Source organism: Erythrolamprus reginae, chromosome 2 (assembly GCF_031021105.1).
Source record: "Erythrolamprus reginae isolate rEryReg1 chromosome 2, rEryReg1.hap1, whole genome shotgun sequence".
NCBI classification, from domain to species: domain Eukaryota; kingdom Metazoa; phylum Chordata; class Lepidosauria; order Squamata; family Dipsadidae; genus Erythrolamprus; species Erythrolamprus reginae.
The window spans coordinates 293180247-293207478 of NC_091951.1; the positions used below are offsets into that span (position 1 = coordinate 293180247).

Genomic DNA, 27232 nt, shown 5'->3' on the forward strand with positions numbered 1-27232 from the left:
GTGTTCAGAGGCTGCTGCAAAGCCGCGCGGCTGTTTTAAAAGGTGACAGCCGGGCTGGGGGGCTTTCCAGCAGCCTCCAAACGCCAAACGCGGAAGTTTGGGTTTGGCGTTTGGCTTCGGGAGATGGCTGGGAAGCCGCGCGGCTGTTTTAAAAGGTCACAGCCGGGCTGGGGGGCTTCCCAGCAACCCCCCCCCCAGCCCGGCTGTGACCTTTTAAAACGGCCGCACGGCTTCCCAGCCGTCTCCCGAAGCCAAACGCCAAACCCAAACTTCCGTGTTTGGCGTTCAGAGGTTGCTGCAAAGCCGGGCGGCTGTTTTAAAAGGTGACAGCCGGGCTGGGGGGCTTTCCAGCAGCCTCCAAACGCCAAACATGGAAGTTTGGGTTTGGCGTTTGGCTTTGGGAGATGGCTGGGAAGCCGCGCAGCTGTTTTAAAAGGTCACAGCCGGGCTGGGGGGCTTCCCAGCAACCCCCCCAGCCAGTGTTCCCTCTAATTTTTTTGGGGGGGGGGGCGGAAAAGTATAGTGTCTGAGCGGCAGTCCCTTTGGGACTGGGCGGCACCGAAATAATAAATAATAAACAAACAAACAAACAAAGAAAAAACCCACCCTGTTTTGCCTCAGAGAATTTCAAAATAAAATACTGTACTGTGAAAATAAAATACTCTATAACAGTGAGCTCATAATAGGGCAACTCTATCAATATCAAAATGCCACTTAAATAGTTGAGCTAGTTTCAAACTAGATTTTGATTTTCTTTCTCTCTTCCTTACTCCCATTATTTTTCTTTCTCTTTTCCTTCCTCTCTTTTTTCTATCTGTTTCTCTCTCTTCCTCTCTCTCTCCTTCCCTCTCACTCTTTCCCTCTCGGCTTCTGGGCAGGTTTGGAAAACTCTGAGTTGATGATGATTTTTAAGTGAGCGATTGCTCACTGCTCAGCTTAGAGGGAACTATGCCCCCAGCCCGGCTGTGACCTTTTAAAACGGCCGCGCGGCTTCCCAGCCGCCTCCCGAAGCCAAACGCCAAACCCAAACTTCCGCGTTTGGCGTTCAGAGGCTGCTGCAAAGCCGCACGGCTGTTTTAAAAGGTGACAGCCGGGCTGGGGGGCTTTCCAGCAGCCTCCAAACGCTAAATGCGGAAGTTTGGGTTTGGCGTTTGGCTTTGGGAGATGGCTGGGAAGCAGCGCGGCTGTTTTAAAAGGTCACAGCCGGGCTGGGGGGGTTGCTGGGAAGCCCCCAGCCCAGCTGTGACATTTTAAAACAGCCGCGCGGCTTCCCAGCCGTCTCCTGAAGCCGAACGCCAAACCCAAACTTCCGCGTTTGGCGTTCAGAGGCTGCTGGAAAGCCGCGCGGCTGTTTTAAAAGGTCACAGCCGGGCTGGGGGGGTTGCTGGGAAGCCCCCCAGCCCGGCTGGGAAGCCGCGCGGCTGTTTTAAAAGGTCACAGCCGGGCGGCAGAGGTTTTTTTGCGGGTTTTTTTTTGGTTGCACGGATTAATTGACTTTACATTGTTTCCTATGGGAAACAATGTTTCGTCTTACGAACCTTTCGTGTTACGAACCTCCCCCTGGAACCAATTAGGTTCGTATCTTGAGGTTCCACTGTAATGTGCTTTATCGAGATAAATCTAAATTGAAACCACTACTTCTAGAATTAAGTTGCTTATTCTTGATCACCTGTGGCTGGATTGATGCTGGCAGCAATGTGGAAATGGCAAAGTGCATTTGACTGCAATGGGCTGTTTCGATGAACTACATGAGGGTCTTGCTGATGGGGCAAGTATCCAGTATGTGCAAGTGCTATTGATCTTCTTCTTCCTCGTCGGAAAGGTCTTAGATTTAACTGTTGAGACCAGGAATATATTGTTCATAACACATAATGAAATGCAGAAAAACATTTTCTACATGTCTGTATAATTCTGAACAGAACCTTCTGGTTACCTCTAAATTGGGTTGAGTAGCTACCTTTCTTAAAAATATACATAAAAACTCATTTTCAAACTAAATATTCAAATCAGGCTTTATCAATTTTAAAATCTTGTAGATGTCACTTCTTACCTCTAAAGAATTTTTCATGCTTTCTTTGCTAGAAGCATTCCTCTTAAAGTTATTTAATTTCACTGGCTCAGGCCAATGGTTATATCCACCTTCATATAAGAGGCTATCATTAGGCAACAGTGTTTCTGCCCAGAGGCGGCATATATTATCTTTGCAGCAGGTCAATAGTACATTACACACAGCACCACTAGGAAAGAAAGCCAAGTTAAGCAAAAAGAAAATATAAATTTCAGAAAGATGATTTTTGAATCCTATTCAGTGTTATTGCAATATCACATACTTTGGTTTCATATACATTGTTTGTTTAAACAGATCTGCTCAAACAACAGATGCTTAAAAATCTCATTACTTATTTTATTTCTGGATTGCAGGGCTTTTTAAATTATATTATTATCTGAGTGAACCGGGGTTGCGCAGTGGTTAGTGTGCAGCACTGCAGGCTACTTCAGCTAACTGCTAGCTGTAATTCAGCAGTTCAAATCTCACCACTGGCTCACTCCATCCTTCCGAGGTGAGTAAAATGAGGATCCAGATTGTTGGGGGCAATATGCTAATTCTGTAAACCGCTTAGAGAGGGCTGTAAAAGCTCTATGAAGCAGTATATGAGTTATGTTATTGCTATTTTATTCATTAAACATGAAACTCAGTCAACTGAACATTTAAAAATGTGTCACAAATATCATTGAGTGGTGTTGATGGTTGATAAGGGTTGCTGCCAGAATCTTAGGTATCAACCAAGTATCTCTTTAAAATGTAAGAGTAATGTACTATTTTGGAGTTCCTCTGGTGTTATTGCAGGAAGCTCAAATTTGATGTATTTTGTAAAATACCTGGACATGGTACTAAATGCCCAGATGACAATTGGTATCACTGATAATGATGATGATTGTTGTTTCTTGTTGTTGCTACTATTATTTTATTCACAAAAAACAGTAATACCCAGTAAATGAGATTTATATGCTGGATTTTGTATCACAATATCACAAGCTGAACACTTCCCAAGGGTCTAGGACTGTATAATGTATTTTTGTATGATGTGCGCAGATCCAACTTTCTGGACTTTGGAATTGGACTCAATTTTCCAGTTACTGGGTGAGAAATTGGATTGCATTTAACCTGTGCCTTGTGAGTACCAGAAAATCCCTTTGACATTTATCTGTTGATAAAGACTTTTGGTTTTCCTTCTATCATGTGATGTGTGTCTTTTTGGACTAATTACTCTGTAATTACGGGCGGTTGGGACACGCCAGCAGAACAATGGACTACAAACAGAGACACAACTATGTGGCCCAGATGCTTCACTGGAACCTGTGCCACAACGACCACCTACCAGTGGTAAAGAACTGGTGGGATCATAAACCTTAGAAAATAGTTGAAAACAAAAATGCCAAAATACTTTGGTTCTTTCAAACAAGGTTTTAGAACACAATAAATCGGACCTCACAACTGTGAAAAAAAAAGTGTGGATTATTGATATTGCGATACCAGGTGACAGTCGAACTGATTAAAAATAAAAAAAAACCCTAGCTGATATCAAGATCTTAAAATCGAACTACAACAACTCTGGCATAAACTAGTAAGGTGGTCCCAGTGGTAATCAGCACACTGGGTGCTGTGTCAAAAGACCTCAACCTGCATTTGAACACAATAAGACAAACGTAAGTTATGTCAATCATTAAATGGGTTAGCACATGGCCAAGCCCAATTTGTCTTTTTTTTGTGGCCATCACTTAAATAATCATGACGTTGTTAAGCAAATGCTGCAGTAGCTAAGCAAAACCATTGTCTATCTTGTTTCCTGAAAAAAATTAAAACAGTGTCATGTGACTGTGGGATGCTTCAAAGGGCTGTGAATGTGAGCCAGTTTTCAAGTTCTCAAAATGTGATCATGTGACTGCAGAGAGGGGTATTACAACTTTGATTTGGGATCCTAAGTAGCCCTGAGGAGATCTGTTGTAACTGAACTGTCAGTAATTGGACAGCTGTAAATCAAAGACTACATATACAGTTGGTAATACTAAAAAAATTGTAAGGTATTAAAATAAATTTCACATTAATTGATCCCAATGTATAATTAAATGGTGTAATTGGACTGTATGATTGTGTATTACATAGGGGTTTTAGCCATACTTTTTAATATTAAATTTGTTCTACATGCTTGTTTTATATTTATTCTGTGAACCACCCCAAGTCTTCAGAGAAGGGCAGCATACAAATCTAATAAATTGAATTGAATTGAATTGAATTAAATCATGCTGGTTACAATCAATGTTCCCTTTAATTTCTAATCTGCTGTGTGTGGAAAAAAAATTATAAAGGTAGCTATTGTGGACCAAAAGGGAGCTATTGTGTGGCCTGAATCTCAAAAGAAGTTTATAAAGCCTTTGTCGGAGGGAAGATGGAAATTAATTAAACCTTTTTTTAGAGGAAGACACTTCTTGACATGTAGGAAGCTCTGAGATGTGCTTGGCATGTCTCTAACTCATCCTCCAAAGAAAGAAAAGGACTGAGGAGCTTACGCCCAGGAGTACCTACTCAGTGTGCACTCAGGGGACACTAAGCAATTTTGCTGATGCAGTTAAACTGAAGCAGCAAGCTTGTGCAAGATTCCTCATGAACCATGAGTTTTATGGTGCTTAAATTTATTATTAGGAAATAATTTAATGTTCTGTGTGCCTTTGTGTACAAGTTTGATAAGTACTGTAATTCTGCATGTGCAAAGGCTCATATGCTATAGAGAATATAAATTACAATATATATAAACCATATACATGAAAATATAAAGAAATCACAACTTTTATTTACTGAATGTTATTTACTTTGTAGTTATTCTTACCGTGGCATGTAGTTGCTTGTCTTTCGCCATGAAAAACCATCAACGGACCGAGGATGAACCAGATAAATAAATGAAAATCTGAGTTCCTGCGTTGTAGTTTCTGGTGCTGTATGCTGTGATGCAATTACTGATTTCCAGCAATCAGTGTTATACCACACCTTTACAAGACAGTCATCCTGTATAATAATGAATAAATAATCCATATATATAATTTCTGTAGCTTCTACAGAAGAGCATTTTTCAACTGTAATAATCAGAAATTCATTTACTATTTTTATAACATGTATTAGCCTATAGTTCAATTCAGTAATATTCCTATTTATAGAGGAAAAATGACAAAAATTGCTTATACAGTATAGGTAATCCACATTTAAGGATAGTAATTAGGATTGGAATTTCTATTGCTAAGCAATGTAACTGTAAGCGTAAAATCATGTAATCATATACCCTAGTTCCCCTTTCTGTTAAGTAGAAATTGTGGCAGGGGTGAGACATTTTGGACTGGTTCAGGGGAACCACATGCTCTGACAATCAGCTGGGAGCGATCTGGTTCCCTCTGAAGATCAGGTGGGCCCACTCGCACAGCATAATGGATTGCCAAGCCTCAGCTGTGTTTCTTGCCAGCAGTAACACAGAAGGTAAGTTTTTGTAAAACTGCACATACACACGCACCATGCATGTAGAGTGCAATCACCAAACCAGTTGTTTGGATTCCAACACTGGATTCTGGGTTGTTAAGATTCAACTTTCTTGCAATTTTAAATATATTAATAGCAAAATCATTTTAAATTATTTTCAATATTGTGAACCGCCCTGAGTCCTGTAGGAGTGGGTGGCATATAAGTCAAAATAAATTTATAAATAAATAAACATTATTATTACTATTACAAAATATTAATGTCCTATACAAAAAGATACAAATTGAAATAAAAAATAAATTCTAACATACCTTCCCTGCGGTAGCAAAAAATTCTCCATCTGGTGAAAACATCATTAGATGAACTTGAGAAGCAGTCCTATAAAAAGAAAGAGAAAGCATGGTAATTGTTCTGGTTTCTGGTAGAACTTTAGCTATTACAAATAATTCTTACTAAATGCAGATTTCTCTTCCCCTCCGTATTCAAAATATAGTTCATACTAGCAAATTCCTCTTCCTCCCGTTATCTTTCTTAATTGCATTCCTCATACATTCCTCCCAGCCTTCTCCGTTTAACAAGATTTATGTTCTCACAGCATCATTCAAAAACAGCAGAAATGACTGTAAAATAACACAGAATGGATTTGCTTGCTTGGGAGCTGAACAAAATACCTTTCATTTTAGCCCTACAACATTGAAACTCCACCCTTCTTCCCCACTGACTTCCTGACATACCAAATACATCACTCCAGTATTTAACCCATTCCTCCCCTTAATATCTTCTTCCAAACACCTGTTCCTTACGTTTTTGGACCCTTCTGAATTTAGGATTGACCCAGCGAACGTCTGATTCTTCCTCGCTAGATTCTGGACTCATAGCCATATCCTGCGGCTGGCTCCCCACCTGTTCTACTACCTGTAACCCCGGGCTCACCACTAATTCATAAACACTGTCTGTATCAGAGTCCTCAATTTCTTCATCATCCTTCAACTGACCAGGAGTATGTACAACAGTAATTGAGATTTTAAAAGCTTAATAATTTGTTGTGACAAATTTGTTAGACACTTTTTAGATGTAATCATTTTTCCCATCAACATAGATACTGCTTCTAATTGGGACATACTTAGATGTCAAATGTAAATGATCTATTTTGAAGTAATTTCTTTCATATTTTGATGTCTGAATATGTGGACGACATAACTTTTGATCTAGCCTGCCACATGGCCTTTTGACTCATCATGAGACCATCACAGATCAATCTACAATAAATTTTATCCACCCATATATCTTGGGTGCATCTTTCTTATTTTAGCTAACCAAGGACAGTTTACAGATAGCCCTTATTTAATGATAATTGTGACAGGCAACTTGATAGCTAAATAAAGGGGTTGTTAAGTGAAACTGCGACTATGCTAATCATCTTACTTCAGTTTTCTTTTGCTTTATAGATTTGTAAAGATCATAAAAGCAAGGATTGATTGGAAAGTTACTTTTGCGTCACTTTTTTTACTGTGAATAGTCACTAAACAAGGCAATCGCTAAATAAACACTATCTGAACCAGGTGGCGTCAGAGAGGGTTGAAAACATTTTTGTGATGAAGCCCTGCTGCCAGCCATAAGGGAAACAACGACCTGTACAATCCTAAAGATAATATCTCTGTAACGAATTATTTCAATCATATATTAGTCACAAACAGCAAGAAAACGTTCTCAAGAACAATATACTATACACTGGCAAAGTTCTTGGAAGACAGAGATTATTTCAAGTCTTTACAGACTCAGTTCATGAATTGTTTGGAAATAGAATCAGCTTGGGTCGGCAACTCTTCTAATTCTATTAATCTCTCCGCACCTTCTGATACTTTGCCATTATATTCTCCTGGACAATCTCTTTTTGTCAAAGATTGGGGCTAAATTGTTACAGTAGACCAATTCCTACTTCCACGTAAAGTCTCAGAAAATATAAATACTGAATAACTGCATACCTTCATCTTGACAGCCATAATATAATGTGGGTTGACAGGGGATGTTATTTAGTTTCTGATGGTTTTTAATATTTATGTGAAGCTATCAAGACAAAATGTCAAGGGTTTTGCAAATAATAGTTATCAAAATGCTGGTGACATTTGGGTTTATTTCTTTATAAATCTAGATTGGAATAGGCTGCATTTTGATCATCTGCTTTTGCTGTTACTGATTTCAATCAACTGCAAAAATTGTGGGTTCTTACTTATGCCAAAATTAATAATACGTCTTACAATATGTCATAGGTAGGTATTTCTCTAAGATAAAAGCAGATGTTATTTCATTTATTGTTTGCATATAAATAAGCAGATATATAATATACTCTGGAATATTCTTCTTCCTTGAAAGTTTAAATATTTCTACTGTAATATCTCGAGTTATTTGTTGAACCTTTTTATCTTGCCCTTTCTATTCTGTACAGTATGTTGCTAATGTACAGATTCTTGTAGGCTTTCTTCCTTACCCATCCCCAAATTTCTAATGGATGTTTTGTATCATTATTGTTGTTGTTGTTGTTGTTGTTATTCACTGCTTTCATGCACGTGTTTGGAGATATTATAAAGGCTAAACTATTAGTATTATTTTAAAAGATAAAATGCAGTTTCTCACTATATTTTCTAAATTGCAACACATACTACCCTAAATTAAACTACAAGTCAAGTTTAAAAACATAATAATGTTTTTAAGGCAATAATTTAAAGACAGTAAGGCAATATTTATGTATTTCTTACTTGCTCTGCCAGATGATTCTCCAGTTCTGAGTATCAGCTTTTTCATGATTTTCATCTTCTGATAGATTTTCAAAACTGACATTAGACCAAAGCTGCAAACAACTGGAACTAGTCAATAGACGAGACCCTAGATTTTTCAAATTAAAAATAATAATTTATTAGATTTATATGCCGCCCCTCTCCGAAGACTCGGGGCAGGTACAAATTTATTTAGCTTAACAGACAAAAAATTCCATTATGGAATTCAAGATATTTAGATGAAAAATTTGAACTACCTACTATGAAACCATGGAGAATACCATACTGTATATAAATGTTAGATAGACAGACATTTTAAGAAAGACTAAATGAACATTATTTAAAAAACATTCCTTTTTATCCTATGAAAATGTTTGAAATATAGACTACAATTAATTTTATGAAATATTAATGTCAATCTCTATTTATATTTATTGCCATTTGGGAAAAAATAAAAGATAGATTGGTTCTGTGACATATGACTATGTTAACTGTATTCACATTCAATTAAATTTAATTTTTAAATGTAATTTTAAATATCAATCCCACTTCATGGAGTTGTAAAGGGATAAGAGAAGGAAGGAGTAGTAGATATGTTCATTAGCTTAGTTATTTATAAAAATAAAAATTGGAATAAAAATAAATGAATAAATATAACAAATCATTTAAAGACAAAAAAAAATCAAAGTCTTTATGTAAGGAGGTGAGGAAAGTAAGAGAACTGAACTAAAAACTTTGAATAATTGAACACATACTTCATGAACAAGTAAACAGCTCCTGTTAATTTTTTAACTTGTAGATTTTAACTTTTTCTTTTGTGTGTGTGTGTGTATATATATCTATATATCTATCTCCAAGTGAAAACTAAGAAAAGAAGTATCTTTCCTTACCTGTGGGATCCCAGGTTAAATTATGCACAACATGTTCCAAGCACATCTGATCTGAACTCTGCCATTGATAAGATAATCCCTAAAATCACATAAAACTCAAGGTGAAATCCTTAAATCTAGCATGTAATCAGTTGAAACTGTTGCTGAATAAAAATTGGTAATAAATCTAAAAGAATTATTTTTTTTATCAAATGAGAATACTGATATGGCAAATAATATTTTAACACATTTGTACCTTTTAAAAACAAATATATAGCATAAATAGAAATAAAAATATGTATCTGGTTAGGTATTATTATAGAAAGAAAAACAATAAAATCAAGTTTAACAAGACAAAATAGAAAACGTTGACTTGCACTAGATTAGATTAGATTAGATTTATATGCCGCCCTTCTCCGCAGACTCGGGGCGGCTCACAACAATAGTAAAAAACAGTACATAGTGACAAATCCAATGCCCACCAATCCAATTACAATTTTAAGTTGAGAAATTCATAAAACAATCCCAATATATATAAAAAACAAGCACACAATCAATCAGACAGCAAACAACATGGGCAAGGGGGAGTTGTTTTAGTTCCACCATGCCTGACGGCAGAGGTGGGTTTTAAGGAGTTTACGAAAGGCAACGAGGGTGGGGGCAATCCTAATCTCAGGGGGAAGCTGGTTCCAGAGGGTCGGAGCCACCACAGAGAAGGCTCTTCCCCTGGGTCCCGCTAGACGACATTGTTTAGTCGACGGGACCCGAAGAAGGGCGACTCTGTGGGACCTAACCGGTCGCTGGGATTCGTGTGGCAGAAGGCGGTCCCGAAGATATTCTGGTCCGGTGCCATGAAGGGCTTCATAGGTCATAACCAACACTTTGAATTTTGACCGGAAACTGATCGGCAACCAATGCAGACTGCGGAGTGTTGGAGTAATATGGGCATACTTAGAGAGGCCCATAATTGCTCTCGCAGGTGCATTCTGCACGATCTGAAGTTTCCGAACACTTTTCAAAGGTAGCCCCATGTAGAGAGCGTTACAGTAGTCGAGCCTCAAGATGATGAGGGCATGAGTGACTGTGAGCAATGACTCCCGGTCCAAATAGGGCTGCAACTGGCGCACCAGTCGAACCTGGGCAAACGCCCCCCTCGCCACAGCTAAAAGGTGTTTCTCTAATGTGAGCTATGGATCGAGGAGGACGCCCAAGTTGCGGACCCTCTCTGAGGGGGTCAATAATTCCCCCCCTCCAGGGTAATGGACAGACAGATAGAATTGTCCTTGGGAGGCAAAACCCACAGCCACTCCGTCTTGTCTGGATTGAGTTTGAGTTTGTTGACACCCATCCAGGCCCCAACAGCCTCCAGGCACCGGCACATCACTTTCACTGCTTCGTTGACTGGACATGGGGTGGAGATGTATAACTGGGTATCATTGGCGTATTGATGATACCTCACCCCATGCCCTTGGATGATCTCACCCAGTGGTTTCATGTAGATATTAAATAGCAGGGGGGAGAGGACAGACCCCTAAGGCACCCCACAAGGGAGAGACCTCGAGGTCGACCTCTGACCCCCCACTAACACCGACTGCGACCGACCGGAGAGGTAGGAGGAGAACCACTGAAGAACAGTGCCTCCCACTCCCAACCCCTCCAGCTGGCGCAGAAGGATACCATGGTCGATGGTATCGAAAGCCGCTCAGAGGTCAAGGAGCACCAGGACCGAGGACAAGCCCCTGTCCCGGGCCCGCCAGAGATCATCCACCATTGATGTAACAGGTATCACACAAACTTCTTCTTCTTCTTCTTCTTCTTCTTCTTCTTCTTCTTCTTATTATTATTATTATTATTATTATTATTATTAATTAGACTTGTATGCCGCCCCTCTCCGAGGACCCGGAGTGGCTCACCACATATTAATCTATTCCACAAAACAAATCTTATTAAGAGTAAAGTTTGATCATTATAATTCAATATATTTTGATCCTATAAAAGACCACATTGAATTAAGTAAACTTTATTCAGTATGAAGCATAAAAGGTTGTACTGCAATGTTATTTCTGTTTCACAGTGTTATTTATTCATTCCAGCTGTAATAAGTAAGTAAATGGCTAAAAATTCAGTCATCTGAATCTATCAATCTATCTATCTATCTATCCATCCATCCATCCATCCTTAAGATTCGACTACTGTAATGCTCTCTACATGGGGCTACCTCTGAAGAGTGTTCGGAAACTTCAGATTATGTAGAATGCAGCTGCGAGAGCAATCATGGTCTTCCCTAGGTATGCCCATGTTACACCAACACTCCGCAGTCTGCATTAGTTGCCGATCTGTTTACGGTCACAATTCAAAGTGTTGGTTATGACTTATAAAGCCCTTCATGGCATCGGACCAGAATATCTCCGGGAACGCCTGCTGCCGCACGAATCCCAGCGACTGATTAGGTCTCACAGAGTTGGCCTTCTCCGGGTCCCGTCGACGAAACAATGCCGTCTGGCAGGACCCAGGGAAAGAGCCTTTTCTGTGGCGGCCCCGGCCCTCTGGAATCAGCTCCCCCTGGAGATTAGTACTGCCCCCACCCTCCTTGCCTTTCACAAACTTTTGAAAACTCATCTATGTCTGCCAGGCATGGAGAAATTGATATATGCCTTGACTTTATGTATGGTATGTTTGGGTCTTTTAAAACTGTTTTTAACATTGGATTTGTATATGATGTTTTATTTGTTGTGAGCCGCTCTGAGTCCTCGGAGAGGGGCGGCATACAAATATAATTAATAATAATAATAATAATAATAATAATAATAATAATAATAATAATAATCCATCCATCCATCCAATTTCTTCTTCTTCCTCTTCTTCTTCTCCTCCTCTTCCTCCTCCTTCCCCCCCTTTATATATAAAAATGGCTGGAATGCCTTGAGCAACTTCAACCAAACTAGGTTCACATATGACTTACTATGGTAAGACACTCCTGGGGTGGCCCTTTCTGAATGGTCATGTTTTGTACATTGAGCCTAGCTCAGTGTTTTTTCTGAAGAGGTCTAGGTCTCCCTCACACAGAAGGCCTATCAAGGGAGCACAATTAGGTCAAGATAGAGGCCTTTCATTTAGTGTGCCATGGTATAAATGAATTGCCTACGCCACCTCACTGCGGCAGCCGAATCTCGCAGGGAACAGCTTCGGCCCATGCTCCCAGGATCATCCTTCACCCAAACTCAGTCCTAGGCTTCCCGCACACAGTAGGTCCACGAAGTGAAGGGAGCCTGATTAGGCTAGTACAGAGGCCTTTGAGTGTGCCATGCCTAAACTAATGGTCCAACCCAACCCTTGACTTTTGTTTCCAGGTTTGTCCTTCACTCCAACTCATTATAAGAAAGACGGGTCCACTCCAACCAAGGTAAAACAGGTATTGAGGCCAAAGAAGAAACCCAGCCTATATCAGCAGGAGTGGAGGAGGCACAGCATGGGCCAGCTCAGGGATTTATGTTCTAGTTCCAGGCCCAGCTTGAGGAAATGTTAAAACGGATAGTGGCAGAGGCAGGGGCACTTCTAAATCCTCCAGCTGTCCACAGGTTCCAGAGCTAAGATTTGAACAAGGTCCTTATATTTTTAAAACCCTCCAAATAAAATACAACCCTATAGATATAATAATTCCTTTTCTTGACTAATACAAGACTGCAATAAATAAATACCCAGGCAACACCGGTAATCAGCTAGTATAAAAATAAAGCAGTCACAGCAAATGTGACTTAAAATTTCTACTTTTTAGAATGCTACTTATAAACTGTGCAGATTAATTCCCTGATGAAAAATTATCTGGAAATTGCAGGACTATAGGCAGAAAAGGAGGAAAAAATGCCAGTCAGCAATATATAAAAACTGTCCATGTAAAAATTACAAAATTAATTTCTTTCAATATGATTTTACCTTCAAGTCTGAATAAAAACTTAATTTACACAACAAGCAACCGCTACACCTTTTTCCTTTTCTACCAAAGTACTTTAAGAAAGCTGGCTTTTTTCAGACACTTTACAAAAGTCTGGTGCTAATTTGACGGTTTTTATAATTTATTTATTTATTTATTTATTGGATTTGTATGCCGCCCCTCTCCGCAGACTTTTGTTTTGCCTAATAGTTCATAAAAATTTAAATCATAGGAGTTAAAACTAGTCTAATAACTGAAGACCATCAGTTGCTATTAAAAACCAGTAATAGCGTAAATGCTGGATAAAATCAATCCAATAAATTAGACTGACCAAAACTCCATATAAAAATTAATTTAAAATTAAGTCAACAATTTAGTTTTTCTTAATGTCTTAAGTTACAATGCACACTGTTATAACTTTAGGATATTTGTGTAATTGTTAAAAATCCACGCAAAGTTTATTAGATTTCAGAAATAATCAAAGTAAATCACATTATGTATATAATTAATATTGCAGAAAAGATGAATCACTTACATAATTATGATTCTTCTTCTGTTTTAGATGTTTGATCGGTTCAAAAATGCAAATTATATTTCCATAGGCAGCTGCAATCTAAAACAAATTGCAATTAAAGTCAGAGGTTTTTTAGACTTCATTTCATAGAACTGTTAAGGCACAGAAGTTTATTCAATCATGTCCTGTTGGCTGAAAGAATATTAGCTAATAAAAGAATTACCATATTTTTCAGAATATAAGACATTTACCTCCCAAGAGGATGAAAACTTGGGTGTGTCTTATGCACCGAAGTAGCCAATGTTTGGTATTGGCTTATGTTGCATGCACTCAGCCATTTTACTCAAAAATCTTTGTCTCAGAGCAATTTGAAAATCAAGATCCTCACTTTTATCCTGCTTAATATGCATATAGAAATGTGTTACACAATTATTATTAAATACATCGGAAGCTAAAAATATAATTGATTATTCAACTGTAAGAAATTGTTATCTATTATATGTATTTATCCATTTATGTCAAATTAAGTATATATTATATGGCATTTTTATCTATTTAAGTATAGATCCAGGTGAATGACAACAGCAAGGCATTACAGAATTTGATACGTCATTACTATAATCTGTATAGAAAATTAGAATATAACTTAAGTACCATTACTACTTACCTTCCCTTGCTGCATGGAACAATCTACACACCCTACTTGTATATTTCCATATTTTGCTCCAGGAATTATTTGTAATCTTTCAAAATCTGTCCCCAATATCACTATGTCACATCCTGATGCATAAGCCTACAGGGGGGGGGAAAAGGAAAATTGACTAAATAACTTGTTTTATTTTTTGTTGACAGCCCAAAGAAAGGAATAATATCTAGTGTCCTTAATTCAGTCTACACACATACCATATTTTTGGACTATAAGATGCACTTTTTTCCATTCCTAAAAGAGGGTGCAAATGTCTTATACAGTACACTGAATACAATTTTGATGTCCTGAAGCCCCACCCCTGCCTCCCATTTTTGTGAAAAAATGGGGCGGGCAGAGGGTATGGGAAGCCTGCGGAGATCTTCTGGGGACTTGGAGAAGGCAAAAATGTCCCAATCTTTATGAAAAACCGGGCAAAAAGTGGCCTGTCTTTCACAAAAATGGGGGTATTTTTGCCATCTCCCAGTACCCAGGAGTTCTCTGCAGGCTTCCCAGACCCTTTGTCCACCCCATTTATTGAAAAAATGGGCATAAAATGGCCCATTTTTTTCAAAAATGGAGGCATGTTTGCTATCCCCCAGCACTCAGGAGCTCTCTTCAGCTCCCAGACCCTTTGCCCACCTCATTTTTGCGAAAAGAAATTGGTGTGGTTTTGCCTTTTAATTACTCCATCGAGCATGACTGGAGGAGGAATTCTGGGAGCTGAAGTCCACTAGTCTTAAAGCTGGCAAGTTAAAGACTTGTGGACTTCAACTCCCAGTCCTGAGCTAGCATGACTGGAATAGGAGTTGAAGTCCACAAGTCTCAAAGCTGGCAAGTTTGGCGACCCTTGGATTAGGGGTGCAAGGGTCTTCAAACTTGGCAAGTTTAAGACTTGTGGACTTAAACTCCCATTCCTGAGCTAACATGACTAGAGGAGGAATTCTAGGAGTTGAAGTCCACAAGTATTAAAGCTGTCAAGTTTGAAGTTTGTAAAAAAGTATTCTGCTACATTGGTATTTTATTAAATAATATACAGTAATCCCTTGTTTTTCGGGGGGGATGCGTTCCAAGACCACCCGTGAAAAATGAATTTCTGTGAAGTAGAGGAAAGATTTTTTTTAATGTATTTAACGAGTATTTGGACTTTTAAAACCCACCCTTTGCATTAAATTGTCATTTTATAATGTTTCTCAGCTGGAACTACATGTTTTATCCTACCAGTTTCTTTAATAGAGTACAGTAGTATTGTAGAATAATTTTATGAATTTTTAATGGATTTAAAATTTTCAATGGATTTAAGGCGCTTTTGAAAACCCGTGAAGTAGCAAATCCGCAAAAGATGAACCGTGAAGTAGCGAGGGATTACTGTACTATTATACCATTTGATTCAAAATACTTTTTTCCTTGTTTTCCACCTCTAAAATCTAGATGTATCTTATACTTTGATGCGTCTTATATTCCAAAAAAATACAGTACTTTTAATCATGTTTATAATGCAAAGGAATATTACCTTAATAATCAACCAGAAACATAATTTTTTAAAAAATTCAGATGCTATGTGAATAGCCACTTTATAAGATATGTTTCCTCTTATAATTTTTATCTCATGAATTTCATTAAGATATAATTACAAAGGGAAAATGTACAATTTGTGAACCATATAAACTTTCCTTATATGAGCTCTCAAACTTGAGATAGAACTGTTTTATAAGAAATACATTCACATTGGAGATTTATAATTCCACCAAAGAGGGAGGAACTATTTTAACATATATTCCTGTGGCTTGTACATATCACTTGATCATCAGGAGGTAGTGAATGACTAGTTTTGTCTCTATAAATGAAACTACATAACCCGTGACCCCTGGATCATCATTTCAGAGATACAGCCCTTAAAAAATTCCTATATCCCTTCAATAGTAGCAAAGCTTAATTGAAAAGTTCTTTAAAATTCAGGGAAATATTCAGAGATGATATACCTTGAAAGTAGCCTGTGTTAAACTATATAGCACAAACATTAAGAGTTTATTACAAGGAAAGTTTTATGACATTTTTTATTAAATTGTAAATGATTTCATGATAATTTTATGTCATAAAATCTTTATAAAATTTGCTAAATTTGAATTCGACAGGAGTCATGGATCCTGGATTTTGTAAGTCAGCCCATTTGAGATAGTGTACTTCAATTCAAAATGTTTTGCCCTATGATGTACTGTTAGTCCAATTACAGGTTATAGACCAAGTGTTTTATTAGTACTGTATATAGAAAGATACACATTGCATATACCAGTGATGGCGAACCTTTTTCTCCTTGGGTGCCAAAAGAGTGTGCGCACATGCTATCATGCATGTGCAAGTATCCACACTCATAATTCAATGCCTGGGGAGGGTGAAAATAGCTTCCCCCACCTAGGGGAGAGTTAATGCCCTCCCCTTAGGAGGCTCTCTGGAAGCCAAAAAACACATCCCAGAGCCTCTGTGTGAGCCAAAAATCAACTGGCCAGCACATTGGAGCTGAGCTAGGGAACGGCTTGTGTGCCAGCAGATATGGCTCCGTGTGCCACTTGTGGCACCCGTGCCATAGGTTTGCCATCACTGGCATATACCCACACACATATATTTATACAAATAAGTAATATATACCATGTGCATATATTCATACAAATGCGTAAGTGTAAATAGACTCAAAATAAAATTCATGACAGAGATGTCATATAACATGTTCTACATTTTCCTAAATACTCCTATTTGGCAGTGGAAGAAGCTGTGGATCCAATCATTTAACAAGGAAGAGAAAAAGAAATATCAAACTGTAAATTGAGTGTAGATTACTTTATTCACCTTATTAGAACCAAAGAAATACAATGTAGGTTGTTTTTTTTAAAAAAAACTACAATTCAAAATAGTTTATTTAAAATAGATTCTAGCTTGTTAATATAAATACTTGAATTATATAAAGTGGCATATTTATATTCCCACCACTGCAACAAATGTGTGTCTCAGACAAGACTATATACAGATTTGATAAACAATGATTTAAAAAATCATGTGAGGCTAGCAGAGCTATAGTAAACTGAATCAAGCTATCTTCAAAATTATAGATGCTCTCATCTCCATCTTAATGTGAGTTAAAATTTGGGCCTAATACTATGATAGCTAACTAAAACCAGTCCATTAGAAGAATCAAATACAATCTCAAATATTCAATAAAAAATCACTTGAATAGTCATGTAATTGTTTATCCTAAACTGATCAACTCAGGCATGGCAGGGAAGTAGGACATCCTGTTCAGTTTATTTATTTAGTATATTATACATGGACTGGCAATACAAATTAACATTTCAAACATACTGCTCAAAAAAATAAAGGGAACACTCAAATAACACATCCTAGATCTGAATGAAATATTCTCATTGAATACTTTGTTCTGTACAAAGTTGAATGTGCACAACAGCATGTGAATTGATTGTCAATCAGTGTTGCTTCCTAAGTGGACAGTTTGATTTACTTGGAGTTGTATTGTGTTGCTTAAGTGGAGGGGGGAACGTGGGGAGACTCAGTCATCTCAGCGAGTCTGTCTCGGGAAGCAAACAAGGAGTGGGAGTGAAATGCATGTGGGCCCGGAGCTGCTTGAGGCACACAGGGAGACCTTGATCTGGCTCACCTCTGCTTTTGCCTTCTTGCCAACCAGGATGCCTGGAATCCTTGCTGCATGCTGGGGGCTTCTCGGGCTACTGAGGGGCTTCTCGGGCTACTGAGGCGGGGTGGTGGTGGATCCTGCTGTCTGGTTCCCCCCCCCCCCCAGCATCCTGAGAACGTGTGCCCTTTTTTGTACTCTGGAGAGGCTTCACTGAATCCTCCAGAGTGAAAAATAATGCACAACAGTAAACCGGAAGTGCATTTTTCCAAACTTCCATTTTGTTTGTTGGGTGATTTTTTTTTCACCTACCCAGCTTTAAAAAGGCCTGTGTGCATGCAAGGGGGCAGCATAGAGGTGAGTGTGCATGCAGAGAGGGGGGAGGGAGGGAAGGGGTGTGGGCACGTGCATGCATGTTAGCACCCCCCACACACACCTCCCTTTTGACACGCAAACCAAAAAGGTTTTGCCATCACTGCTCTAGTCTGAAGCCAGACTGAAACAGATATAGATTATTTGTTTCCTGAAAGATCCTCTATAACTATTATACAAACACATTTTCCACAATCTTTACTGGAAAGATTGAATACTGACTGATAATTCTCCAACAGGAAAGGGCCAAGTCATGACCTCTTGAGGAGGGAGCATATCACCACCTCCTTTAAGTCTGGTGGAGTCACCACTTATCTCAGCGTCAAAAGGACTCAGTGAATATATTCCATAATTACCATCTGGCTGTTTTAATAACCCAGATGTAACCAACATCTAATAAATAGCTAACTAGACTGGCAAAGATCTTTTCCATTTCCATGGACATAACACAATTATGTGATTTTCCAGTTAATATCATAAGACTATTCCTTGGCAACTCAATAGGACTTAACCAATCAAATTCCAATCTTTGAGAGAATATGAGGAACTCTGCTGGATAGCAATATTTCTCAAGACAGTCCTGGAAATATTCCTATGGAACCTATTATTTCAATAGGGAGTGGTTTTTTCTGAACAGGGCTGCTGAGCAGCTATAGAAAGATGCAATAAAAGTAGAGAAATAGCAATGTTTTGCCATCCTTATTGCCATATTATAGGTCTGAATACAGGCTCTCACTTATGCTTGGTAAGATTCACTCTTTGTCTTTCCGCAACACTGCTTTTGACATTGTTTCTGGTGTTTCATCTCTTGGAGCTCCAGAAAACTATAGAGCACCCCAAGATCAGCCTGTCAGAGTTCCGACAGATGTAGAGAAAGGATGCATAGCAACAATCCAGTTCAGGCCCCCTCCCCCACATGCCAATCCAGAGTGCTGCCAAGGTCACTGCTGCAGTGCTGATACATGAAAATATCCAGAATATTTAGCCCCTTTAAACTATTATGTTTTGAAAATATTAAGACTCTGAGCATTATAACGCTATTTAGACCAGTTCTACATTAAAGCTACATATAGCATTCATATAGTAATTCTCAGTTGAAATGAGAGCTGACTACAGTATACTGAATTTATCAGCTTCCTTATCTTCCTTGACTTAATTATCTTATTGAAGTGTTAAACCAGTGGTTCTCAAACATTTTCAGTCCACCAACCTTCCACTCATCCTTAGTGCCCCCACTCCTTTCAGGTGGACCTGGCTTGGTCAAGTGACTGGGTGGGTGTGGCCAACTTATAATATGTGGTGAAATTCACTTAACAATTCTCTTGCTTAGCAACCAAACATTTGGGCTCAATTGTGGTCGTAAGTCTTCCTTCCTTCCCTTCCCTCCTTCTGCCTTCCTTCCTACCATCTTTCTTCCTTATTCCTCCCTCCCAACCTTTCTTCTTCCTTTTTTCTTTCTGTCTTCCTTCAATCTTCCTTTTTATTTCTGTCTTCCTTCCTACCATTTCCTTCTTTTTTCCTCCTTCCTTTCTTCTTCACTTCCTTCTTTCTTTTTTGTTTCCTCTCTCCCTCTTTCCCTTCACTTCTTCCTTCCTCTCTCCCTCTCTTTCTTCTGCAATAGAAAGCAATCTCCCTCAAGGCAAATTTTTTGTGACACGAGTTATCAAATGCTCCTAAAATTCCAAATTACTCACAAACCCCCAAGACGGAGGATTACTGACATAGAGTTTATGGCTTATAAAATGGTTCCGTGTGTGCAGGTATATCTCTTTTTGGCCCTGGCTCTCTGGAATCAACTCCCCTCGGAGATTTGCACTGCCCCCACCCTCCTGACCTTTCAAAAGGCTTTAAAAATTTGGCTTTGTCGGTAGCCTGGGGCTTTTGAGCTAGAACACTGTGCTCCAGCCAGTAGTGTGTTAGTGCAATGGATGAGAGATGGACGAATGTCTTTTAATATTTTGGGTTTTTATATTGTATTTCTGTTTTATCTTTGTATGCCGCCCTGAGTCCATTGGAGAAGGACAGCCTATAAATTCAAATAATAAATGACTAAATGACTAAATAAATAAATATCTGGATGAGAGAAAGTGAGGGCATGAATGTGCAAATGCACCCAAGAAACTTCCATATCTTTTTATAATATTTTTTATCTTTTCCTTCCTTCCTTCCTTCCTTCCTTCCTTCCTTCCTTCCTTCCTTCCTTCCTCTTTCTCTGTTTCTTTCTCTACTCAGCGGTGGAAGAAGAAAGAAAGCTGGCCAGCACTCAGCTTACTTTCCTGGCATGGCTCGGAGACCACCCTTCACGCCCATCTTCTGGCTCTCCAGGCGATGCCACTTTCTCCCTCTCCCGTCAAGGCCCTCCGCCAGCCCAGAAGCTGGCAGACTCTTGATGCCGATGGAGCTCCATAAATGCATGCCCTGATGCTTCCCGGCCCGCGAAGGTCCCAGGCCTGAAGCTGGGAATGCAAGAGGGGAGACGGCAACCACGCTCTGGCCCAGAAGCAGTGTGTCCCCATCATATGCAGTCCCGAAGAGCAGTCTCTAGGTTGGCAGGGGCCTTGGCAGGGCAGGGAGAAAGTGACACTGCTGGAGAGCTGGCAGATGGGCATGCTGGGCGGTTTCCCAGTCTTGCCAAGAAGGTAAGCCAAGCATCGGCTGGGCCCATGTGCTCCTGCCTGCCCCTCGTTCCAACTGTCTCCTGGGAAATTCACAGGAAGTGGCGGCAGACAGAACTGGCAGGGGGGAGCCAATTCACGGTGCCATGGGAAGGATGGGCTGAAGCCTGGTTGAGCACCGCCGGGACAGAACAGCTTATTGTACCTTCTTTTGTCCTGCTTTCCATCCTGGAGAGCTGTGCATCCCCCCTGCCAATCGACCCTCCTCGTTTCTGCAAAGGGAGAGCTCTGCAGGATGATATAAAGAGGGGAGGGTGATGCTGTAGAATAAGCCACCCATGCCGGCTCCGTGGGACTTGGGGCTCCAAAGCATCCCACTGGCTTCCAGCCCAGCATTGCGGGTCAAGTTCCCAGAGTGGTGCTGGAGGTTGACTGGGCCAATCCGCAAAGAGAGCAGGCAGGTGGCCAGGTGCGAAGTCAGTGGGCTGCTTCAGAGCCCCAAGCACGATGGAGCGAAGTGGCCTTTTGTGCTCAGGTGAAAGGTGGCCTTTTGTGTAGCAGCCTCTTCCTCTCTTTGGATTGTCCTGCAAAGAGGGGGCTCTGCCTTTACAGAAATAGGGCAGGTGCATGTGCAGCACCCCCGGGACATCCGCTTGCCTTTCTGCTGCCCCTCCCATGGTCTGCATTTCCACCAAGGGTAGCTTGCCTACCAACTGGCCAGACCAGGCTGGACCTTAGGAGGCAAGCAGCATGAGGAACCACTGTGAAGGCTGAGTAGGCTGCTATCAAAAGGCAAGCAGAAGGGAACCACTGTGAAGGCTGAGTAGGCTGCTATCTCCCTTCCCCGCTGCTCTAACGTGCTTTTCTGCCTTCCAATGTGGCCTCTTAGCAGCCCCTGTCACCTCCTTGCCTCTTAACATTCCCCTATCAACCACTTGCCCCTTAGCACCCCTATAAGTCTTCCCACTGCCTCCCAGGGCGCAATACCACCCATTTTGAGAACCATTGGGTTAAATCTATTATCTTGCCTTGCAATATTTACTTTTTTGGGTATACTGTTAGAAATTTATCAAAATGAAGAAAATAGAAAGACAAATAGAATTTCCGTCTAAAATAAAGAGAATGTTCTCCAAGGAATCTAAAGCAAAAATGTGATTTCTGAGGTAAAGCTTCCTTGTATTCCCATCAACTATCATTGTTGACATTAAATATTCTTATATTATTTGGTAAACAATACATATGCTTAGCTTGTAAAATTCTGGTTCTTCAAGGTCTGTCAGGTTCTTCTCTACTTTAAAAATACAAGATGATGCTACACATATGTCACACACACACACACATAATGGAAATTGGCATATAATTACTGCTACCATTTAATTAAGAAACAAATTAAGACTCTTAAATGAAATTTTATGTAAGAATCACTGAAAATATAGTTCTAGTAGCCATCACTATGTCTATTTGTCAATGAAAAAATAAGCAACTCTCTAATAAATCGCAATTCTACAATTTTTCAGTGACATTAGTATACATTGTACAGATACTTAGATTTTGTGCTGCCTTTAAGACCATTTGTCCAGAATTTTCGTAACATTTCCTCTGCAAAAGATGCAGTGGCTACCAGCAGGCTTATGGGTGCTATCCAAATGGTTACTTCTTATATACAAAGTTCCTCAACATAATTCCTAGTTATCTGAGGGAACATTATTCTCCCATTATTTCTGACCATTCTGAAAATAAGGCTCAGCCACTGAGCTCAGCCACATATCATCCAAGAAGCAATATCATTTTATGGAAGATGTTGGCTGCATCATAACATCTGCCTTTTAATCATCATCAACCCCAGATTTAATGGCACGTTTTCCCTTAAACCTAGCTTGAAACTTTGTCTTTTTCCATGTTTTGAGCTAAAGAATTTTGTAATGGCATGTAGGAATGACCCTGGAAAGCAGGAGAAGACCCATATTCAGGGCCAATGGTCAGATATGCAGTGGCTTAGCCAGCAAAAAGAACGTGGCTATGGCAAACATATCAGAAATATTTTTTCATAGTTTCTTGGGCTATAATGGAAACACATGATAAATGTACTTTCAGATAGACAACAATCTGTTAATGTATTTTTTACAATATAGTAAATATCTGGAAAACCTCACAATATTGACAGACAGTGTTCCCTCTAATTTTTTTTTGGTGTGGGAGGAAAGGTATAGTGTCTGAGCGGCAGTCCCCTTGGGACTGGGCGGCATAGAAGTATGTATGTATGTATGTATGTATGTATGTATGTATGTATGTATGTATGTATGTATGTATAAATAATTAATTAAAAAATCCCTTCTTTTTTATTAAAAGAAATTAATAATTAAAAAAACAAAACAAAATCCATTACTATTAAAACTAAACAACCAGCAAAATCAAAAACATAACTATTAATAAAAACAGGTGAGGGCTGGGGGTTTTTTTCTCTGTTATTAAGTGCTTTTACCATATGCTTTAAATTAAGAGTCACTTCTCTCTCTGTTTCTCTCTCTTTCCTGTCATTCTCTGCCTCAATAATTTTCTCATTTCTCTTTTTCTCTCCTCTTTCCTATCATTTCTCTCTTTCTCTCTCTTCCTTCCACTCTTCTCTCTCTCTCTTGCTTTCTCTGTCTCTCTCTCTCTTGCTTTCTTCCTCTCTCTCACTCTCACTCTCTTCCTTCCTCTCTCATCTCTCTCTCTTTCTTTCTTGCTCTCTCTCACTCTTTCTCTCTCTTGTTCTCTCTCTCTTGCTATCTCTCTTTCTCTCCCCCCTCTTTCTCTCCCTCTCTTTTTCTCCCTTTCTCTCTATCTTGCTCTGTCTGTTGCTCTCACTGTCTCTCGTTCTCTCTCCGTTCTTCTCACAGCAGAGGCAGGCGCGGGCGATTTTCAATGTCGGGCGCGCGCGCTCCCCATCCCCCTGCCAGCCCCTCCGGAACATTCAAAATAAGAAAAACCTTCGCCGGCTCTAAGTTCTCATGCTTGAGGAGGGGGTTGGACTATAGGACCACCAATGTATTTTTCTATATTCTGGTTGCTTCTCTGCTTCCTCGCTGTGGAGGAAATCAGGCAGCCTTTCTTGCTCCCAGCCTCTCCTCCGACCCGTCCTCAACTCACCCACCAGCTGCTGCTGCGATTCTCGGAAGAGCCCAGAAGATACTCGACTCCCGGCTGTGTAAAACAGGATGAGGGAGGGGAAATTGAGGCTTTTGCCCCTTCCGCCCAGGGAAGCCCTCACCCTGATCCACGGGGGAATCTTTCTCCTCACCACGCCTCTTGCTGGGGAGACCGGGCGGCGTCCTTCTGGCTGGCGCATCTTGGGCGGTCGACCCCAAAGCCAGCCCGCCAGACGCCTTAAATTCCGGACATTTTCCTGTGTTTCCTTGTTGTCGTGGCGGTGCAGGAAAGCAGCGCCGCGTTTGAAAAGGACGCCGCTTCCCCGGCCGGCGCAGGGCTTGACGTCAGCTGCCCTGACAGCAACGTGCTCGCCTGGTTCTGCGGGGGGGGGAGGCTCCCCCCCCCACGTGCACTTAGCTGCGGCTTTCAGTTTTTGAACCCTGCTCAGGAGCCAATCACCAAAGGTAGGCTTTTGCAAAAGGTAGGCGATTGTCTTCTGGACAGCGTTCAAAAAATGTGTGCTGACAGCTGCAGCTAAGCACGCTATGGTGCACAACTCACCTTAGAGGGGACTATGCTGACAGATGTGGGCTCCATCTGTAAAAACTTTTAAAGGACATGTTTTCTATTTCACAGTTGATATTGTCTGTTTTTTATTATGTTCAACACCTAGAGTCATGTCAAGGAGTTTCTGGCGCCTTAAAATGAGTTATAAAAATGATAAACTTGATTTAAAAAATGATAAAGAAGTCAGTCTTTTGAACACAATCAACCTAAATAATATGATTTACAGAACTAGCGGGATCCAGGAGAAGAGCCTTCTCTGTGGCGGCCCCGGCCCTCTGGAACCAACTCCCCCCAGAGATTAGAACTGCCCCTACCCTCCTTGCCTTTCGTAAGCTACTCAAAACCCACCTCTGCCGCCAGGCATGGGGGAATTAAGACTTCTTCTCCCCCTAGGCTGATACAACTGTATGTATGGTATGTTTGTACGTATGCTGGTTTTATACATTAAGGGGTTTTAAGTTAGTTTTTAGTATTGGATTTTTACTGTACAGTATATTGTTCATGTATATTGTTCATGACTGTTGTTAGCCGCCCCGAGTTTTCGGAGAGGGGCGGCATATAAATCCAATAAATTGAATTGAATTGAACTAGACATACCATACTATGTCACAGCTACTGTTCCTTACTTGGGGCTTAAGCATACTGTGAATGTAGTTAGCTAATCATGAACAAACAAACAAAACAAACGAACGAACAAATAAATAAAATACTTTATTGTCATTGTATGTATATACATTGTATACCCATGCAATGAAATTCGTATGACGCTGAAGACCAATCTCAACATACACAACAATCCAAAAGAACATGCTCAACCCGCCACAATTTCCCACCTGAACCATCCAACATCCACACAACCGACCAAGTAGTATAATAGCCAGATAATTTAGCCCAGTATTTGTGCAAAGCTGGTACGGTGTTAGTTTATAACACCATTGGCTCAAGGTTGACTCAGCCTTCCATCCTTCCCAGGTGGGTAAAATGCACACCCAGATTGTTGGAGGCAATATGCTAACTCTGTAAACAGCTTAGAGTGAGCTGTAACAGCACTATGAAACGATATATAAGTGTAAATGCTATTGATATGCTATAATCCAAAAGGGTGTCATGTGAACTCAGAAAATGAAGTCCCAGGAAATAAGCGTTCCCCTTTCTGAGTTATAAGGAAGCTAGAAACAAAAGCTTGAATTCTAGCACTTCTTCCTCCTCTTCACTCTGATATTCAGGTTTCAAATATTTAAATCAGTCTGGGGGGGGGGGAAGGAACAGGAATATTATTCAGCTGTTACATTCTCTGTGTTTTGTAAAGGCGAGTTCAGGATGAACAGGAACAAAAATACTGACATGAGGAGAAGACGACGGGGGAGGAAACCGAAGGATTAATAAAGCATTCACAAACTAGCCTCAATTTCCCAGTTTAGAAAGGACAAGGATTTATCCCGCCCCCACTTTAAAAAAAACAACTAACATGGGCGCTGACACCGACGCTGCACGGACAGGTCGCGCGCAGGTTAACAAGGCACCTGCTGAACCAGCCACCAACGCCATCCGGCTCCGCACTAAAGGCTGAGGCCAAACCCTGCCAAGGAGCCGGGGAGAGAGGACGCAGGGGGAATCCGTTACCGGCCCCGCCAGTGGAGGCAGAGACTCACCGTGAAAGGGTGGCCGTCGACGTTGCCCACGGAGAAGCAGTTGTCCCCGGGGTTGACAGCCCCCGTTAGCACCTGGTGCAGGTTCATAGCGGAACCTTTCCTTCCCTGCTTCAGGCCGGCCGGCCGGCCAGACAGCCGCCCGAGCTCACCGCCGAGGCTCTGTGAGTTGCTCGGCCGCTGATCAGTCTCTCAGAAGGAGGAGGAGGAGGTGACGGACGCACATAGTGTGGGGCGGGCCTCCTCACAGGCGCCTCCCCGCTATGGGCAGACCAAGAGCTTCTCTCGAGTGAATCACGCACGCGAGCTCTCCTTCCGCCTCAAAGCAGCCTCAGTCCGAGAGGATGCGCCGAAAGCTCATCATGCACGGAAACATCGCGAGATCAATGAAACCATGACGTCTCTCCCCTTAACATTTTTTTTGTTTTTCCTTTAACATAACAGCGCTAGGTTGGATGACAGCGGACACACGCATGAGCTCTTTTGAAAGATGAGGTGGAAATGTGTTCCCAAGCATGCGTAGTGTTCACGCGTGGCGATATTTTACGACAGCTATCGGCCGGCCGTGAAGGTGGAAAGAAACTCTATGGTATATCTGCGTTGATAAGTTTGTGCTTCTCTAGGAGAATTGTCAGATCAAGGCGCGTGAAATGGACACAATGTATATCACAATAGCAGTGCTAGTTTAGTTCCGTGCAGCGTGAGAACTATTAAATGAGCCACCCCGAGTCCTCGGAGAGGGGCGGCATACAAATCCAATCAATCAATCAATCAATCAATAAATAAATAAATAAATAAATTTCGATAGTTACAATGTTCAGATCAAAGGACCCAGGAAGACTATCTGAGAACAAATGGGATTCTCTTCTTCCTATATCCAGTCCTTGTAGGTATTTACCGTAGTTAAAAATAAGCCCCATTTAGTTCAGTGGAGCTTATTTTTGCGGGTATGTGTGCTGTTAG

General features: G+C 40.6%; 1 protein-coding gene across 3 annotated transcripts in view; it reads right to left on the reverse strand.

Annotated features, from left to right (window-relative positions):
* The window catches only part of DMXL1 (Dmx like 1), a 99331-nt gene extending 72878 nt beyond the window's left edge, over positions 1 to 26453 (reverse strand). For all 3 annotated transcript variants that reach the window (XM_070742876.1, XM_070742875.1, XM_070742877.1), the window contains exons 1-9: positions 26273 to 26453; positions 14280 to 14405; positions 13634 to 13711; positions 9189 to 9267; positions 8281 to 8407; positions 5836 to 5902; positions 4887 to 5062; positions 2051 to 2237; positions 1670 to 1835 (exon numbers count right to left, since the gene is read on the reverse strand). In XM_070742876.1, coding sequence (XP_070598977.1) covers positions 1670 to 1835; positions 2051 to 2237; positions 4887 to 5062; positions 5836 to 5902; positions 8281 to 8407; positions 9189 to 9267; positions 13634 to 13711; positions 14280 to 14405; positions 26273 to 26359 — 1093 coding nt within the window. In that variant the 5' untranslated portion in view covers positions 26360 to 26453. The remainder of the gene's footprint in view (positions 1 to 1669; positions 1836 to 2050; positions 2238 to 4886; positions 5063 to 5835; positions 5903 to 8280; positions 8408 to 9188; positions 9268 to 13633; positions 13712 to 14279; positions 14406 to 26272) is intronic.
* Positions 26454 to 27232: the final 779 nt, after the last annotated feature.